The 18,154-nt window shown below is 38.2% G+C and overlaps 2 protein-coding genes across 8 annotated transcripts; both read left to right on the top strand.

Annotated features, from left to right (window-relative positions):
• Positions 1 to 290: 290 nt before the first annotated feature.
• On the top strand, positions 291 to 3,609 carry LOC134818180 (mitogen-activated protein kinase kinase kinase 7-like). Its single transcript, XM_063827619.1, has 2 exons — positions 291 to 2,411; positions 2,650 to 3,609. Exon 1 carries the CDS (start codon positions 308 to 310, stop codon positions 1,607 to 1,609), a length of 1,302 nt encoding a protein of 433 aa, XP_063683689.1. The 5' UTR covers positions 291 to 307; the 3' UTR covers positions 1,610 to 2,411; positions 2,650 to 3,609.
• Positions 3,610 to 3,884: 275 nt separating this feature from the next.
• LOC134818083 (protein O-GlcNAcase-like) lies at positions 3,885 to 18,027 on the top strand. 7 transcript variants are annotated; one of them, XR_010160606.1, is made up of 19 exons: positions 3,885 to 3,987; positions 4,190 to 4,241; positions 4,912 to 5,140; positions 5,339 to 5,510; positions 5,724 to 5,822; positions 6,007 to 6,212; positions 6,548 to 6,760; positions 7,020 to 7,125; positions 7,812 to 8,020; positions 8,125 to 8,275; positions 9,013 to 9,101; positions 9,984 to 10,097; positions 10,323 to 10,414; positions 14,133 to 14,215; positions 14,871 to 14,983; positions 15,108 to 15,270; positions 15,446 to 15,555; positions 15,759 to 16,191; positions 17,140 to 18,027. XR_010160606.1 is itself a non-coding variant. In XM_063827499.1 (18 exons), the coding sequence occupies exons 1-18, from the start codon at positions 3,954 to 3,956 to the stop codon at positions 15,837 to 15,839; spliced, it is 2,319 nt and encodes a 772-aa protein (XP_063683569.1). In that variant the 5' UTR covers positions 3,885 to 3,953; the 3' UTR covers positions 15,840 to 16,387. The 7 variants fall into 7 exon arrangements, 3 of the variants coding, with proteins under 3 accessions (XP_063683569.1, XP_063683568.1, XP_063683567.1); XR_010160605.1 differs by having other exon boundaries at positions 7,017 to 7,125; positions 15,759 to 16,174; XR_010160604.1 differs by having other exon boundaries at positions 7,017 to 7,125.
• Positions 18,028 to 18,154: the final 127 nt, after the last annotated feature.

Genomic DNA, 18,154 nt, shown 5'->3' with positions numbered 1-18,154 from the left:
AATGATTTTGACACAAGATTAAACCTTTGATATTGATTCTACGGTTCATTCAGTGTCCAGTCTACATTATGTTTCTGGCTGCACCAATGGTGTAACTTCAAAGCATCATTGGAAACAACAGTTGGAAATATTTACACAACCTCTTATCCCAGTTTGAGTCCCTGGTTACCTTAATATTGAAATAGTGAAAGAAAATATAAAATTCTGGCATTTTGGTTCGAAATATTCATATTATATGCAATTCTGCGATTTCCAAAAAATTAAATCATTTCTAATAACGGAAACATTTTTTCAGGATCAGGATGTTATGGGTTCTCAAAGATTTCATGATTCACTGCCTAAGACGACTGTAGAGATCGACCCGAAAACAATTCAGATTCTTAATGTAATAGACAGAGGAAGCTATGGGACAGTGAAGACAGCATTTTGGGATGACAAAGAGGTTGCTGTCAAGGTTTTTGAAACTCAAGGGGAAATTGAAGCATTCCGAACTGAAGTAGAAGTATTAGGGTCAGTATCTCACAAAAATATAATTCATCTCTATGGGATGAGTGTGGGTGTTCAATGTTTGATTGTAATGGAACTTGCAACACAGGGCTCGCTGTACAATTTACTTCATAAGAGAATTGATATAGGGTACGGCAAGGAGCATATGATAGTGTGGTGGACTGAAATAACTGAAGCAATATCGTACCTTCACAACCGTAGTCCAAAGCCAATAATTCACAGGGACTTGAAAAGCTCGAATATCCTTCTCAAGGATGACCATATAAAGATTTGTGATTTTGGTACAGCTTGTGACATTCACACTTTGATGTCAAATGCCAAAGGAACAGTTGCTTGGATGGCTCCTGAAGTTATTACTACCACAGACTACAATGAAAAATGTGATGTTTATAGTTTTGGAATTGTAATGTGGGAAGTACTCATGAGAAGGGTCCCGTTCAAAGGACTAAATTCGTTTCAAGTAATGCAAACAGTTGACAGGAAGAAGAGACCACCTCTGCCTAAAACAGTTCCAACATCAATCAGAACAATGATTCAACTATGCTGGTCCCATGATCCGACTTCTCGCCCCTCATTCACCTCTCTTTGCAAGTTGTTGAATAAAATATGGGATTCCATCAGTGATTTAGAGCTGGAAGCTCAACCTCCAGCTCCAAACCCTGCTCCCACCACTCCCGAAGCTGGACCTTCACGAGCTGGAAATATTGGACAACCATCACCTCCTCGCTTTCCCATTACCCCCGGCTCCTGTAGCCCCTCTCCCACAGTTGCTACATACCCTCCTGTGGGCCAATCGACCCCAAAACTTAAAGATGATGAGGATGCACTGATAAGGCCTTATAGGCACATTCAAACCAACGTTGAAAGTTGTGATATCCATAAGCAACACTTACAGACTTACGAGGAGCTTAAAATGTTAAGAATTCACTTGAACAGAAAAAAGGGGGTCATCAAGTCGTTGAAGGACAAATATAGGGATTTACAGAATCAATCTCAGGGGTTAGAATCTTCCAATGAAGGGAAGCAACTAAGGTTATCAATATTGCGAAGTGAGACTGAATCATTGAACCAACAGCTCAATCATATCCTTGATAATCCATGACACGTTTTGATTTGCGAGCTCTTTATGTTTCAATTATGAGTTTATACCAGGTGGTAAGTATGGTTTGTGTAAATTCATTTGATTTCTTAATCGGTTTCAAGTCTGTAAATTCATATGTCAGTATTTACGTTTACAATGAAAAGTTTTAACCTTTTTAAACAAAATTCTGCCTTAACATGCAGGGTTAAAATAGTGTGAACTTTTGAGTTCAGTGATGAAATATTAGTTGGTATTTAATGTTACGATATCATGCCTTCGAATTGATTTTCAGGGGTAAGCTGTATTTCAAGTTATAGTTATTGTGACAAAAAGCATATTGTTAAATGGACATATGTTATAAAACAGACGATTTATGGGAGTTAAGGTTTACAAAAATGTGGGAAATAAGGGTTTCGAAAAGGATAGAATTGGGGAAAAATATAAACATTGACCAACAAAAAATGAATCACAGCTCGTACGTATTGAGCCCTATAAATTGTATCTCACTCATTGAACGCTGTGTAGATGAAAGAATGAAATGATAAACATCTGAACATTTAACCTAAAAGTCAATACACGGCTGGTTGTTCCAAAAATCTGTCCTTTTTGTCTCAAAACATCGTCCAGGAGGTGTAATTTAAACGTTAAATTTATTGACCTTAGTCGGTAGTGGTATTACATTTACATGGTGGATCACTACGTCAGCAATAATACAGAGTAAATAGTACTGTAATAGTACAGTGTTTTGTGCGCAACGATGTTTTTATTCGCAGTTAAAATATGTAACTTGGAATATTTTGAAGTGATTATCGATGTCAAATAAGTTTAACCTATTAGGGACGATAGGGTCGTTTTTATGACCCACCTTTTCTAGACGAAAAACCAAATTACTAAACGCTATAACGAATCTATAGCATATATACTCAAAATTTATTGGGCTTCATTATACGTAGCCCAATAAATTTTGAGCATATATGCTATAGATTCGTTATAGCGTTTAGTAATTTGGTTTTACGTCTAGAAAAGGTGGGTCATAAAAACGACCCTATCGTCCCTAATAGGTTAAAGGTTACAGGAAAATGTCAGATCGGACGACTGTTTGTGCTGCATGATCAATTAATGTTTCTATTTTGATGGTTCTTTTCAGTAAAAGCTTACCCGCTAACCATGGGGCGTCGTGTAAGTTAAAGTGGATGTGTGTGTGTGTGGGCTTGAATTCTGTAGTGATTATTTGTATTGAAGATTTCGCTTTAGCTGCAATTGCATGTTTTTGATGTTGTTTGGTGTAGTTTTCGAGGAGTTATTAGATTTTGTTTGATGAAATATTTGTTGAAAAACTTGTTGAAGAGCAAAATTTCGTAATTAAAACTAATATTTTAGAGTTAAAATGTTCACCGTTCAGAAATCTGTGTAAGATATAGCTTATCACAGGAGGAAGTTTTTTACTGTCTGTATCTTGCCAGCATATTTTCAAGTAGACTTGATCACCATCCGGAGGGAGGTGATCCATTTCTCCTCAATATATCAAGAACTCCGTGGTATAAAGTGTTTGTAAAGGACGTGTGTATAAAGTATTAAGTATGAATTTTAAAACAACGTACAGGTATTATCTAAAATGTTGCTTTCACCTTCCGCCAGGTAATCAAGTCTGTAGTGTGATTTGTATGCTTATCACAGCACAAAGCTCCCAAATAGAAGTATTATTTTTCAGTTTACATTTTGAATGCAATTATATTTGGATCATGTCCAGAAGCTGCAATATTAGTTTTTCATAATTTGGACAACCCTCTTACCTTGTTGGGAGATGTGTGCTTTAGCTTCATTTAGTTGACTAAAATAATATCAATTTGACAGCTTGTTTAGTGACCTCATGTTCCCGTCACTGTACTACTTAACGCCAGTAATTCTTCCTTGGGCGGTGGTCTTCTTAAATACAACCATTTCCGTTCATATTTCAGTTCGCCCAGATTTTTTGTTATTGGCTACCTAGTTGATATTTGCCATTTATATAGTTTCTTATCAATACTTGTGTCGTTTATTTGGTGCTCCGGGCTCAACATTTACCAAACAATTCGCTGAAAAGAGCCTAGATTAAATTTGTAATAACCAACCATACATGCATTGTGTGGTTCAGTACGTCAATTAAAACTTAATTGTTATTTTTAATCAGTAAGAACCTTGGTTGGCAATTATAAACCATAATATTAACATCAAAAATAAAAGCAACAAAAAATATCGAGATAATATCAATAAATCGGATACTATCTGAACTAACAAGGTTCCGTTATCTCTCGCAAGGCAAGGTGATAAGAAGGCTATGTGACGTTTTTTAGGGTGATGAGCGGGTGCTGAACTACTTGAACACATGGTTAAATCCTTTATCTGCGGGGTGGTTGAAGGTATTTTGTTAGTTAAGATGAATGTTTTGTTAGTTAGGGAAAATTATCTTTTATATATTATGTTTTAAGACCTGTTGAATCATACTCTATACTGACCCTTATTTAACTGCGTTCGCGTTCACAGCACTTTTCTAGCTGTTTTAACACGTGGCTAATCACGTGGCTAATCACATGACTTACAATACAAATTTGCTATCTTCAGGGTTTTATGGGAAGCCATGGACGATGAAACAGCGTGCAGACCTCTTCCCTAGGTGAACATCTGTCTTTTATTAGAGGGGGCGGGGGAGGGGGGAGGAGTGTAAATTGTGAGGGGGAGGGGGAGGAGTGTAAACTGTGAGGGGGAGGGGGAGGAGTGTAAACCGTGAGGGGGAGGGGGGAGGAGTCGCACGCGAGAACTGTGAGCGGGAGGGGCTATCTTTTAGCACGTGTGATTAACCAATCAGCTGGCAAAATCGACCAATTGAATTTCAGAGTCGCTTTCACGTGTCAAAACACATTTGTGCCACCTCTCATGATTGTCCTCATCTCTTATAATTTATTTTTCAATAAAGTTTCATAATAATACAAAAGGGAATGCCAGATTGCTTCAGTTTAGTACACAGCTTTACCAAAATCGTGCAGTTCCTTCTTAGATAACTGCTAATTTAGGAGATCTTTAATTTTACGTCATAATCAAAGACGTCATAAACAGTTTTTTAAGTGATCTGAAGCGAATTTGTCCTTAAAAGTCATTAAAATATTATATAGTTATGGGCGGGGTCGTATAGAGCAAGTCCACTCTTGCCAACATTTAGGGGTGTTTAATATTTTGCTCCCGCCCTCTCCTTATAAGTCGTCAAGTCAGTTTTAATAAGTGATTTACCCTCAGATATTGTTATCAAATCTTGCGTGAACATATATTCTACAAATCATCTATCGCAGGGTAGCAAATTTCGGCATGGACACTTACATGTATGCCCCAAAGGATGACTTCAAACATCGGTCCGCATGGCGCATACCCTACTCGCCCAACGAATCCGAGCAACTGCGGCGACTGATCGAGGAGTCAAAACTTCATAACATTAGGTTTATTTACGCCCTGTCCCCTGGACTTGACATGATATTTAGTTCAGAGAAAGAGATGAAGTTACTCATGGATAAGCTAGATCAAGTAAGGGACTTGGTGCTTGAAATATATGTAAACAAAATACATTTCAGTCAATTGAATGGGTGGAGTACATGTTACTAAATCTTGGCAAATCCTCAGACTACACATTTACGACAAATGATTAAATCTTAATTAATTGATTAATTAATTGATTACCAAGTTAATTAAATTAAGTAACTAAGTAAAGCTTTGTTTATTTAGGTAAGAGGTCTGGGGTGTGACTCGTTTGCCCTGTTATTTGATGACATAGAGCCGCAGTTGCACCCCGCAGATGAGGTGCGGTTCCAGACTCCCGCACACGCGCAAGCGTACGTGACTAACGAGGTCTACCACCACATGAGGGCTCCTAGCACATTCCTCTTCTGTCCCACTGGTAACAGAATCTTGTTTTAATATTGTATTAAATCACTTGCATGTACTTTTTTAGTGACAGTTTCCGGCTAATCTGACCTCAGAGTGTTGTCACATGAAATTGGTGTCTGGCGTCACTGAAAAACGAAATACTAAACTCAATGACCATATATGGTCATAAAATGCGAATATAGTTGTCTATAAAATATATGGTGTTTGAAACTACCATTTCCAGAGTACTGCGAGGCTTACTGTCAACCCTCCTTCTACCAGTCTTCCTATCTTCCTATCATTGGAGCGGAACTTAATCTTGGGATTGACATTCTGTGGACAGGTTAATTAACTATTAATTGAAGCATCGACGAAATTTCGATCATGTTCTGACTACTGAGATGCATTACATGTTGACATACGTCAAATTGTATCAGTTTAAATAATACATAAATAAAAATCCGTTTGCTATATTTAGTTTTTTAAATCATCAAACATTTTGATACTAACTCAGTATGTTTTCACAGGACCAAGAGTAATAAGTAAACACATCTCCTGTGCATCTATCCGAGCAGTGAACAAGGTTCTAAAACGTAAGGTTATAATATGGGACAATCTCCACGCAAATGACTACGACCAACGGCGCATGTTCCTGGGCCCGTACTCTGGGCGCTCGCCGGCACTCGTACCTCTGCTATCTGGGGTCCTGACTAACCCTAATTGTGAATACGAGGTCAGACTTCTCCTCATTTTTGAGTTGTTTTATTTCTTTGAGTTTTGAGTAAAGGTTTGCTCTGCAGACGTCCCCATTTAATTATGGGGATTATGTTTCGATTCATTTCGTGGAATTGAATTTTTTTTTTCTGAGAATCTCACAATTATATTATTACACTGACCGGGTGACTACTTTACCTTTAAGTTTCTATATTGATCGCTGCAGCCTGCATGATTTAATAAATAGCACATCATGTGCCTCACTTGAAAGATTTAGATATATTTACAGTATGTTATAAATATCCCAAATGTTAAAGCATGTAACAAATATTAGAATTTATTTATTCATTTCAGATAAACTTCATACCTCTCCGAACTCTGGCTATTTGGAGTAAGCTCAGTATCGAGACCACGGACGCGTTGTCAGAAGATATCTACGATCCAAGCAAAGCCTTGAACAGTGCTATTATTGATTGGTTACCTCAGTTTTCTATTAGTGAGAATTGTACCACAGAAATTCCTCTCATTATTCGCAGAGAAAACAATTTAGAGTCCATGGAAATTGAGGTTTGCTTTGACCTTCAGACTGTTTATTCTTCTTACGTGAAAATATAGACTTAAATACTGGTGAGCCATATATTTTATGGCAACAAACAAAAACATCCTACCGGTATTCAAGTCGGTTACTTAAATTATGTAATAGTATACCGAATACCGATCACTCAATCAAGTATTTTTAGTCAGTACATATTGAACAAAGTCCCCTATTTGATACCTTCAATATCACCACGATGTAACACGCTATTAACCGATGATCTTCCAGCAGCCGCCCGAGAAGGAGGATTCCCCGCCAACGGAGGAGATGATGAGTATTGAAAGTGAGGGTGAGGCTAAGAAAGTGCTGCCCTCTCCTACTGACGAGGTCCCTCCTTGTAAGTGCCCGGCTAACTATGCACTAATTAATTAATTAGTTTAAATTAAGTGCCTGGTTGATAGTGGGTAGGTGGTATGTTTTAAAAGTGACAGCGATAAAAAATTAGCTTTCAGCATCGACCACTGTCACGTGTCAAAACAAACTTGAACCACCAGAATGCTATTATCCACTACTACTTTACCATGTATTATTTTTCTGGATTACTTCAATTTTTGGATATTGTGTGATGTCAAAAATTTGCCTCTGACTAAGTGTCATTGTATAAGGTGTTTCAACATGATCGTGACGTAACGTATATTGTTAACTCTTAATGCTAATTAGCGCCTTGTATAACTTGACAGCAGTACGTTACACTAGACTGCAATTTAGATCATAGAAACTATAAATCACAAACTATCTGATATGACTATATTATTAAATAATAGTATATATAATATTTATATATTATATCACCATTAAACTGTGTCGATATTATGAAATATTGCAGCAATGCACTCATGTAAAGTTAGGTGCCCTTGAAGGGTTTCCTACGTGTCGATATGTACTGTGAATACAGTGAGATCATTACAATCTCAATAAGTTAGAACAGATCAATATGTCCGACTACAACTAAACCGGAAAACTCTTGAAAACTAAAAAGCTTGCGGAGGTACCCCCGTACCTTACACAAACTCTCCCCCACAGTGCCGTTAGACTCAGATACATTGCTGCCCAAACACGAAGGAATGAGTATAGAGGATCTAAGCTTGTTGTGTGATATGTTTTACTTGCCGTATCAACACGGGGCACGTGCGGTGGAGTTGCTACAGGAACTGAGCTGGCTTGTTAATTTCAACCCTGATAGTAAGCAAGATGTTGATGAGAGCACTCTACCCGCAGAGTGGACTAGAAAGGTGGGATTTTGCGGGGTTTTTAGTTTAAAGTTTAGTCATCATGTTCTGTGCTTGAAATGTCAATTTATTTAGTGTCAGGTTGAACATGATGTATATTGTTTCAGGCTGAACAATTCAGACTGAAATGTGGAATGATAGACTCGCTCTTCTCTAAGATAGACGGACCAAACCGTTCCCTTCATTACGAGATACACCCCTACGTCACGGAGGTCCAGAGCGCTCTCTACAGAGCGAAAGCTTACATTTCTAGAATAGGTCGGTTACATGGTTATATAAGAGTTATAACATTATCTTAATTATTATTTAAAGGGTTAAAATGTTTTGGAGCATGAAGGTCGGACAACTAGTTTCACAGTTATATTAAGATGAATGTTCTATTTTGCACTGCTGATCATTTAGTCAACGTCGCGTAGGAAGTGAGCCAATTTCATGAACTTAAATTCGACGATCAGACATTATAATTCATTAATAATACAGTAAAACCCTGATTTACAGTGCCTTAATTTACCGCAAACCACGAGTTATTGCGGCTATATCCTTTCCCCCAAATAGGGCTTAACATGCAAATTTAAACTAACAAAACATTATTTACTGCAATCACCGATTTACTGCAGCTGTTGTTTTATTCTGACACTGTGGTAAATCAGGGGTTTACTGTTCAATGTGAATCATTTAATTTCCACTGTGTTCCTCCAACTAGAGAGTGGAGGTGCTAATCATAAAACTGAATAATATTTAATGGCGTCTTTATCTATTTAAAGCTTAATAATAATTATTATACCGAGATTAATAATTAGATGGTATTCAATCTATCTTTAAGGCAACAGTAAATTGTTCAAACGACCTTTTCTATTCTTTTGCAACCAATTAATTAAGAGATCTATTAACAAAATGGTCCACACCGTCAATAGAACTTTTCGATTGTCGCGATAGAAAATTCCGACAAATAATTGCTGATGAGAAATGTGACTAATAAACAGTGTCCACTTCAGAGCGAAAGGAATGCAGCTTTCCCACACTCGACATTCCGAGAGACCCCGAACCTTGGGTATTCCAAGGTGGATTTGGTGCAGAACTAACGGTTTGTTGTCAAATAGATTATTAGCGGTTAATTTGTTTTTAATAACAGGTCGTATGCAGTAATCATGCGGCTGACTACTTTAAATTCTAGGGAATAATACGATTTGGTATGTATTATTCAGTCAATGTACGTGTAATATTCGGTATGCTTATTGGGTTAATGAAGTATGATGAGTCGGGAGATTAATTGCTCCCACATCCTGCATTCCATAGTTCGTATTGCTAATTTTGACATCGAGCTGTATACATTAAATAATGAAATTTGACGCCTATCTGAATTTAATACAAACAAGTTGCGCGCGTAAGCCGCGCAACATACGGCCTATTAAACCATTTACTGTTAGCCTTTCTGATAGCAGAAATTCGCGCGCGCGTATATATAATATATATGACGCGCAGTAGAATTCATTTCTAAACCGGGATCAACAAAATGTTCGGCACATGGGTATTTGATCTACTGATATCTCTTGGTTGTGTAAAGTATCTATGCCTGAAATTTACACGAAAAATATGCGGTTCAAATTAATTTGGCTCAAGCAACTCAACTGCGTGGCCTTACTCCCTATTTTTTGGTGGGCTTACGCACTACGCATGTGAACGGGGTTCATATTTTCCTGCTTTACAAGGTTCTAGTATTGACGACGGACAAATGAAGTGTAGTCCTTTCTTCAGATCTTATCCCCCCTTTTAAGTAACGTTATCTAGAGGCCGAGGCCGACCTTTGCCTAAATGAATAAACCTAAGCCATGATTGTAGTTTTGCTGGGTCGCACACTTTCATTAGTTTAGATATTCATCTCAGATGGTGCTGCAGATCAGTCCTTTAACGGATGTAATAAACTTTGTTTTTTAGGGACTGCAAGGTTGACACACTTAAATTTCAGCGCATCTTACCTGCTGAAGCGTATAAGACTGACGAGGTTTCCCGACGACCAGTGGAGAACCCCTCGGCTGCTACATGTGTTTACTTTGTTAGACCATACTGTGTTGCTGATCAGGTTACTTTAACATTTGCTTTCCTCATTTATTTGAGATTTATTGCAATAAGTAAGGGTACGCTTCGATCTCTCATTTCAGATAAAAAATTGGGTCCACTTTCAGTGATCTTTACTGAACCAGCTCCTTACAATCTTAGTCTACTCCGTGCCGTTCACTTTCCGTTGTGGCAGCAACTTCCATCATTAATCGGTTACATTTAGACGCTGAAACAAGTTCCTGTTCAGGAGGACTTGTACAAGATTTGTCTGCTAAACTCTGACAATGGACAGGACGGATCACATTTGTTTCCCGATCATCCTGATATAATTGGAGATAGGTATGTGAAATATTTTAGCATTTATGGTATGTTATTCTATGACTTTTTCCATTTTTATTCACTCGACAGCCATATTGAAATGAACGTAATTTTGTTCGTACAGAATCCGACGGAAATTTCTAGAATTATTGGCATTTGGAACTCACTTCAAACATTGATGTGTAGATAATTTTGTTTAGTTATTGATACACAGTTATCATTGTAACAAAATAAGGATAAGATAAAAATAATAATTTGGTGAGCCCATCAAAGTCTTCAAGATATCAAATCTCTACTCTACTCCACTCACTTCAGTTAAAACTCATATCTGATTGTTCTCTCAGTATTGAAATACAGTCCTATTTGCAAATCTTCAAATATATCCTATCCAGTAGGCTTAGCGCACACATCAGGTTTAAGATACCCCGTGTACATACAGAAGATAACACTGACACTCCAAGTGGTAGTAATAACAAAACATGCAGTGTAAGTAATGTACATAAGGAGTATCATAGCAATAGGGATTGCGCTGGTTACCACTGTCAGAGAAAGAATGAGAAGTAGCTTCATGTTCACTGTACTGAAGTCAACTTTACCGTGGGCTATCTTTTCTAGAACTCTGAACGAGGATCTTCCGTCTATCATGGTTTCTCTTTCTCTTTATTTTTAGTTGCTGGAAAATTGCTTATCAGAGGTCAGCAAGACGTTCCTATCTAACTGATTTTAACTCGTGTCGGTGGTGTCCGTTTTCTCTGTTTTTATGCCTTGCTAAAATAGTGATGTGAGGTTTATACCTGAGTAAAACATCCTGCCTCCCTTTTTACCTCCAAACGAAATTGTGAACATTGGAACGTCTGGAAGTTCCGAAAACTGAGCTGATAAGAATGATTGATAAGACAACAAACGCAAGAAGCAGCATAGCACAAACATACAGTAGCAGACAAATGAGAATTAGAGCGAGAATAATGATGAGGAGATGCCAATACCATGTCATGCGAGATTCTCTGAACTTGAGCTCGCTGAGGAAGAAGTTTCAATTGTTTGGTGAAAGTTAGGTTTCTGTGCCTCATGCGGTGACTAACAATGATCCAGTTATTTACTCAGAAACAAAGTAAAGAGACTGATAGATAAAAGTAAATAACAGTATTTCTTATCATTTTGTACCGATTTGAATTTACTGGCATTCTACATTTAGTGAAAAGGGGTTGAACACGGAATGACTGCTAAATGAAGATGAACACAGAGCTCTACCATTGGATACCAGAGTTCAAATAGAAGATTAGAGACTAAAGTAAAACCTCGATTTAAACTCAGACTACGAAGGTCGAACACGGAGTGCACAGCATAATAACATAGACTAAAACATAAGCAAACACAGAATATCGAGTCAGACTATTCAACTGAAGCACAAACAGATTAACAGAGGGTGCGAACAGAGGCAACATTTAAGTTCGGCTTAAATTTGCGAAAAGTGCGATTCCACACTTGTGACTTGCCTAAAAATGCTTAAGGTGCAGCAGGTGTGCAACAGGCGAGTCTGGGCCTTTATAACATCCGGATTCTCAAAATAGAATCATTGTTATAAATTTTGCAAGTTGCAAAAACGGCTTAGTGGCTCAGTTGGTTAATCCGCCTGGTATTGCTTGAGGTACCAGGTTCGATTCCCGACTCTGTCACTAGCCGTGGGGTGAGCGTCGTCGACGCTCAGCTAAGGATCCTGAGTGGTCTATGCAGCCCCCCGGTCCACTCAGCCAAATACTCGAGAAATCGGGTGTGAGGGTTAAATGAGGAGCTGCCCATTGCAGCAAAGTCTCGGGCGAAGAAAGTATGGTACACACTACCTTAACCGTCACTGGCCTAATGTATAATTGAATCCTTCGGCTTCCTGTAATTGGCTGGTTACACACTTGTGTAACAATGTGGCTGTTGGAATGTCCGAAGTAAAATAAGTGTTGAGATTTTAAAAAATCAGCACTCAGCAGTCATATTCCATCAAAAAATAGCTTATATTTAGAAAATATCGCAATGATTTGGGGGCAAGATTCTTTCCCCTCTTTCAGTTAATCAAGAGGGTGGAGGCAGGATAATCGGCTGAATTCGGTTCGGCTTTGATATCCGGTTACGGTCCGGTTTAAAAGCTGCTTAGCCGGGAAACTGCTTAAAGTGCGATAATGTGCGGGAAACAGCAAATAGTGCGATTCCGCACATGCCGCACTTATATGTTGCCTCTGGTATCAAACCATAGAGTAACTGCAGTAGCAGACAGAGAAGGTACACTGGATGGGTGTGAGCCGTGGCAGCCGGTCATTGCTACTCATTATTTTGTCACAGTTAACTTTGAGGGTACTCAAGAGAGAGCAACAAAGCTGGCATTTGTTAGCAGAGCTAGAAGATTATTAACGTATGCTAGAGATATTGTCTGAATTATCCCTTGAAATACTTTTCATTTCTAAACTCTCGTATTAGGGATCGTTTACATATTACGCAAGCCCAATTTCGGCCATTTAGAAACCTCTACCCTTCCTTGAGCCACTTTACATATAGCTATTGTGTAGGCTATATAAATTACACTAGCAGTAGCGTAAGATTTTCCAAACCGCTTTGGTTGGCTTGCGTAATATATGAAAGTATGAACGATCTAATGATGTGTTGAAAAATTAGATAATAGAACGTAAACTTTCATCCAGGGAACAGGTGAAGGGAGCCATTACTAAGGGTAGTGTCTGAGGTTGACACCACCCTAACTAAGCAACATATTAACACAAACAACCATCTCGCTACTGAAGTACCAATATAAAAGGCTCGGATGTTTCACGAATATGAGCCTGCTGCAACTGTAGCTGACTGTGATGGTTGGCTTACTATCAACATTCAATACACTGTTACACCACATGTACCCAGTATAACAATAGGTAAATTTGGTGAAAGCAAGAGCGAATTAGAAGTCACGTTGGATGTGTGTTTACTGCAGTGTGTTGGGAGGTGGTGTGTAGTTAAATTCAAAATCACACAAAATCATACAAAATCATACAAAATCACACAAAATCAAACAATAATACACACTGACGACAGTTAATACCAATATCGAGATCTGAAAACTACGTTTATTCCTTTTTGGGAGCACTAGTACTGTGTACTACTGTACCAGTGTATGGTACACAGGGGGGGCCGGGGGCACTAGTGCTGTGTACCAGTGTATGGTACACTGCACAGGGCCGGGGGAGGGGGAACTATTGCTGTGTACCAGTGTATGGTACACAGGGGGGAGGGGGCACTAGTGCTGTGTACCAGTGTATGCGCTTAGTCAATAAAGACACCGTGATTGTTATAAAAAATTTCAATGATTTTGACGATTAGATTTAGAATTCAATAAGAATGGCGCTCGTCTTCTGCCCATTGTCAACATTAATTTGTACAAAATAAATTAATATAAAGACAGTGTCTGTACATTTTCAATTTACCTTTGATTGTTCAAACTCACAATGGCATTTCTATATTTAGAATAATAGTTTAATTCTGTAGTCCATCTTACAACTATATTGGTATAATTATATTCTTTGTTCCACGGTGAGAAATGAAGTTAAACAGTACATAACTGGAAATTGGCACTGAGTACATATTATTCAAATTATTCGCACAAACCTCTCTTTTTCAAAAGAACTTAAAAGAACTTTTTCGTCACGAGAAAACTGACATGACATGTTTTTAACACCTTCTAACACCTCCTAACACCTTTCAGAGGTGTAGGACCCTACCTTGAGTTTGCACCGGAGTTGGCCTACGTTCTAACAGATGATGCTGGAGTTTGTGGCTATGTTTTAGGTAGGTTTGTCAGAGGAATTGTTACGGATCAAACTTTTAAATTATTTTCTATCATAAATATTGTTTTCTCAGGAATAAAACAAGAAATTATTTAGACAAATAATGAGCTGTAGAATCTACCAACAGTGAAACTCAGGGACAGGATCATTTTTCCCCATGAAAATTTTTATCGGCCAGGTAGCGCAGTTGGTTAGAACGCCAGCCTTACAATCGTAAGGTTGCGAGTTCAAATCCCACTGTCTGCCTGGTGAGCGTCGTTGACGTTCAGCTAAGGACCCTGAGTGGTCTATGCAGCCCCCCGGTCTACTCAGCCGAATATTCGAGAAATCGGGTGTGAGGGTTAAATGAGGAGCTGCACATTGCAGCAAAGTCTCGGGCGAATAAAGTATGGTACACACTACCTTAACCGTCACTGGCCAAATAAATCCTTCGGCTTCCTGTAATTGGCTGGTTGCACTTGTGTAACAATGTGGCTGTTGGAATACACCGAAGAAAAATAAGTGTCTTGATAAAAATAGACAAACTGGCCGGGAATCAGACGCACTAAGAGCCAATTTTTTGCCGATTGTTTGAAATTCAACTGGTCTGGTTGTAGCTGAATTTAGTCCGGGATATACTGGACACTGGTCCGGACTCTGACTGCAACATGTTACAGGTGTGGTTGACACCCAGTCGTTCTACGAGGACGTCTACACGAAGTGGCTACCTCGGATGTGTGAGAAATACTCCGCACCTGGTCCCGATAAAAGCACCTGGAACAGCACTGCTGTGAGTAATTAGTCAACTAATTGGATGTTAATTAGTTGGGTGCTTGAGTATTTTCAGTTTATTTTGGTAGGGTAGCACGCAGGGTTACTTTATGATAATATTATAGGAATTACTTCACTATCAGGAGGTGGCTAACGGTTTTCACAATCCACCTAAAGTGATAATTCCGGATTGTCTGAGCGGACCTTACCCCTCTCATATCAAGTTCAATCTGCTGCCCCGTGCTCAAGGCAAGGGGATGGGGGAGAGTCTTATCACCTGCGTCCTTGAGTCTTTAAAAAACAAAGGTTCGTATATTTTGAGATATGAGCTTTTTTTTAGCTTGTTGACCCAAGACTCGTATTCTTACGTTAAACAAACACCCTTTTCGGTCTTCTTATTTTATGGAATTTTCGTTTGTCCTTAATGTTAATAAAAAGATAAACATTTTTTCTAGCCCAATAAATACTTCCGAATATTCAGGTTCGAAAGGAGTCCACCTTGACATAAGTCCTGACGATATTCGTTACCTCAACTTCTACACTTCTCTCGGATTTAAGGAGATAACCATGCCTACTCAACCTCTCAACCAGGTTTAGTTTCAGTTTCTATTTTATTACGAGTTTTGCTTTCGGTTTCAGTTTCAAGAGGACAGCGTCATATGGCCCTTGCTGGCCTTGTAAAATCCTTGTACAACAATGATCAAAATTTAAATTTGCAGTTGTAGTAATAAATCTTAGGGTTGTTACTTGCTCTCTGCCTAAAGCTCCGAAAAGTTTAACCTTCTTCTACTCAGGTGTTTTTGGGCAAAATTTTCCCGGGCGAAGTGAAGGACGGTCAGAACAGCGAAATTTCGGACGACCCAGAATTTCCTTAGTACTTCCCCGCTAAGTCGGGATGATATTTATATTAATAATCATGCTATTCGACAGATTTTGTTTGAAAACAGGTGTTGGAATAAAGAAATTAAGACTAACGGGACTTTATTTACATTGATTTTTGTTCATACATTGTTGGTTTTTTTTTGCAAACCAGAAGTTCTGTAAACTTCGCTTATTATTTATGTTATTGTTATGTCGTATAGGATTTTGTTGGTTGTAGAATTTGATATACTTACTACTAATGCTGTTATAAAGTTCCCTTTCGGTATTCTTATGCTGAACTGGGCTGTCATGTTGTAGAGAGCTGCTCCCTAGTTTCCCTGCTCTAAAAGTTTCCCGGCTCTAAAAGTTTCCTGTTTCCCGGCTCTATAGTTTCCCGGCTCTAAACGTTTCCCTGCTCTAAAAGTTTCCCGGCTCTATAGTTTCCCGGCTCCCTAGTTTGGGGGAGGGGGGGGGGGGGCAACCATATTAAAGTATATTAAAGTATATCCCCGGGTCAAAATCGGAAAAAATCCTACATTTTAATATACTTTAATATACCTACAATTAGAAGTTTTATATTCTTCGTTAAGATTTACATGATGAACTATATTTTTCACTCAGATTCGCAAGATAAGCCTGTTTTAGGACTAGTACATGAATTTCCATCCAGATTGGTCAAAAACTGGCTGAGCTATGAGCTTTAAAAAATATGCCCATATTTGGGCATACGCTTTTGCCCAAATTCGATAAAATTTCAATATTTTTTAATGAGACTAATTCTATGTGAAAGATATAACTCAGTGTTTGTTGAATATAGTGGATACTAAGTAAAAAGACCTCCATGAACAAAATTGGGAAAATTGCACATAATATCTCGGTTCGGAATACTAGCCAAAATGACTTCATTAAAATTGAAATAACTCCATCAGTTTTCAATATTTTTTCAAGAACTTTTTGGAATCGATTAAGAATTGCATTTCAAGCTTATTTTGGGCAACAATTTTTGATGTAGGCTTCCAAGGAGATAGGGATATATTAAAGTATATTGTAGGTATATTAAAGTATATTAAAGTATATTAAAGTATATCCCCGGGTCAAAATCGGGAAAAATCCTACATTTTAATATACTTTAATATGGTTGCCCCCCCCCCCCCCCCCCCCCTAGTTTCCTTGCTCCTTAGTTTCACGGCTCTATAGTTTCCCTGCTCTAAAAGTTTCCCGGCTCTATAGTTTCCCTGCTCTAAAAGTTTCCCGGCTCTAAACGTTTCCCTGCTCTAAACGTTTCCCTGCTCTAAACGTTTCCCGGCTCTATAGTTTCCCTGCTCCCTAGTTTCCTTGCTCCCTAGTTTCACGGCTCTAAAAGTTTCCCTGCTCTAAAAGTTTCCCGGCTTCTTAGTTTCCCGGCTCCTTAGTTTCCCAGCTCCCTAGTTTCCCGGCTCCCTAGTTTCCCGGCTCCTTAGTTTCCCGGCTCTATAGTTTCGTTTATCTTTTATTTTAATTTAGTTGGTTGTAATGTGTTATAACGAGTTTTAAATTTAGGTTTTGGGGACTCACTTCTCTGAATGAAGTCTAGTTTGACGAATGGGTTTAAAAAGTTTTTTGTCAAGTTGTAAAAGTGTTTTATCTCCTCAATGTTGTCAGGAGTTGCATTCTTCCGGATTAATTTTTAAGTTAAATAATCTTTAACAGGTTGATAGGTGAAATGTTGGCCAAATTATGGTAGATTATTCGGAACTTTTGTTAAGTTTAATGATGCTGGGGCTCTGGGATTAACTTTAGTGCCTAATTAAACTCCTGTATCATTACATTGTCCTTTTCAAATTTGATGACAATACATTTGAAAATAGCTTGCTGATTCTCGTTTTAGATTTTGCAGCATAATGATTAAGAGGAGCCAAGTAAGTCGTAGCTTCTTAATTTGAGGTATTTCAATTTGATATGTTTATTAGCTATGGAACACTTTATACTTTCCATATATGCTTTTATAAGCGTCTGTATTACCATTAGTAGATTTCCTCATTGTATAAATTTACGCAGAATTACTTACCGCAAATTTCTGCCCTATTGCCTATCAAACTGTCCAATAGTCTGATTTACGGTAATATTAGTGGACCTTGACAAGTGTTTTACTTTATTTCAAATTGTGTAGCGTGTATATCGATTGCAGACCATTTAATTTAATCATTTAAGTTCCATTTTAAATTCATCGTTTTCAATTGGCTTGCTGTACAAGATCTTTGAAGAAGCGCTATTATTGTCGCAGATTATACGGGTGTTGATTGTTGAAGATGTAAATATTTTTCAGCTCGTAGCCTAGCCGGATGATGAT

This window comes from Bolinopsis microptera, chromosome 7 (assembly GCF_026151205.1).
Source record: "Bolinopsis microptera isolate Bmic1 chromosome 7, MBARI_Bmic_1.0, whole genome shotgun sequence".
Lineage (NCBI taxonomy): Eukaryota > Metazoa > Ctenophora > Tentaculata > Lobata > Bolinopsidae > Bolinopsis > Bolinopsis microptera.
Note: the sequence above shows the minus strand (reverse complement) of the source record. Positions and strands in the feature narration are given on the sequence as shown.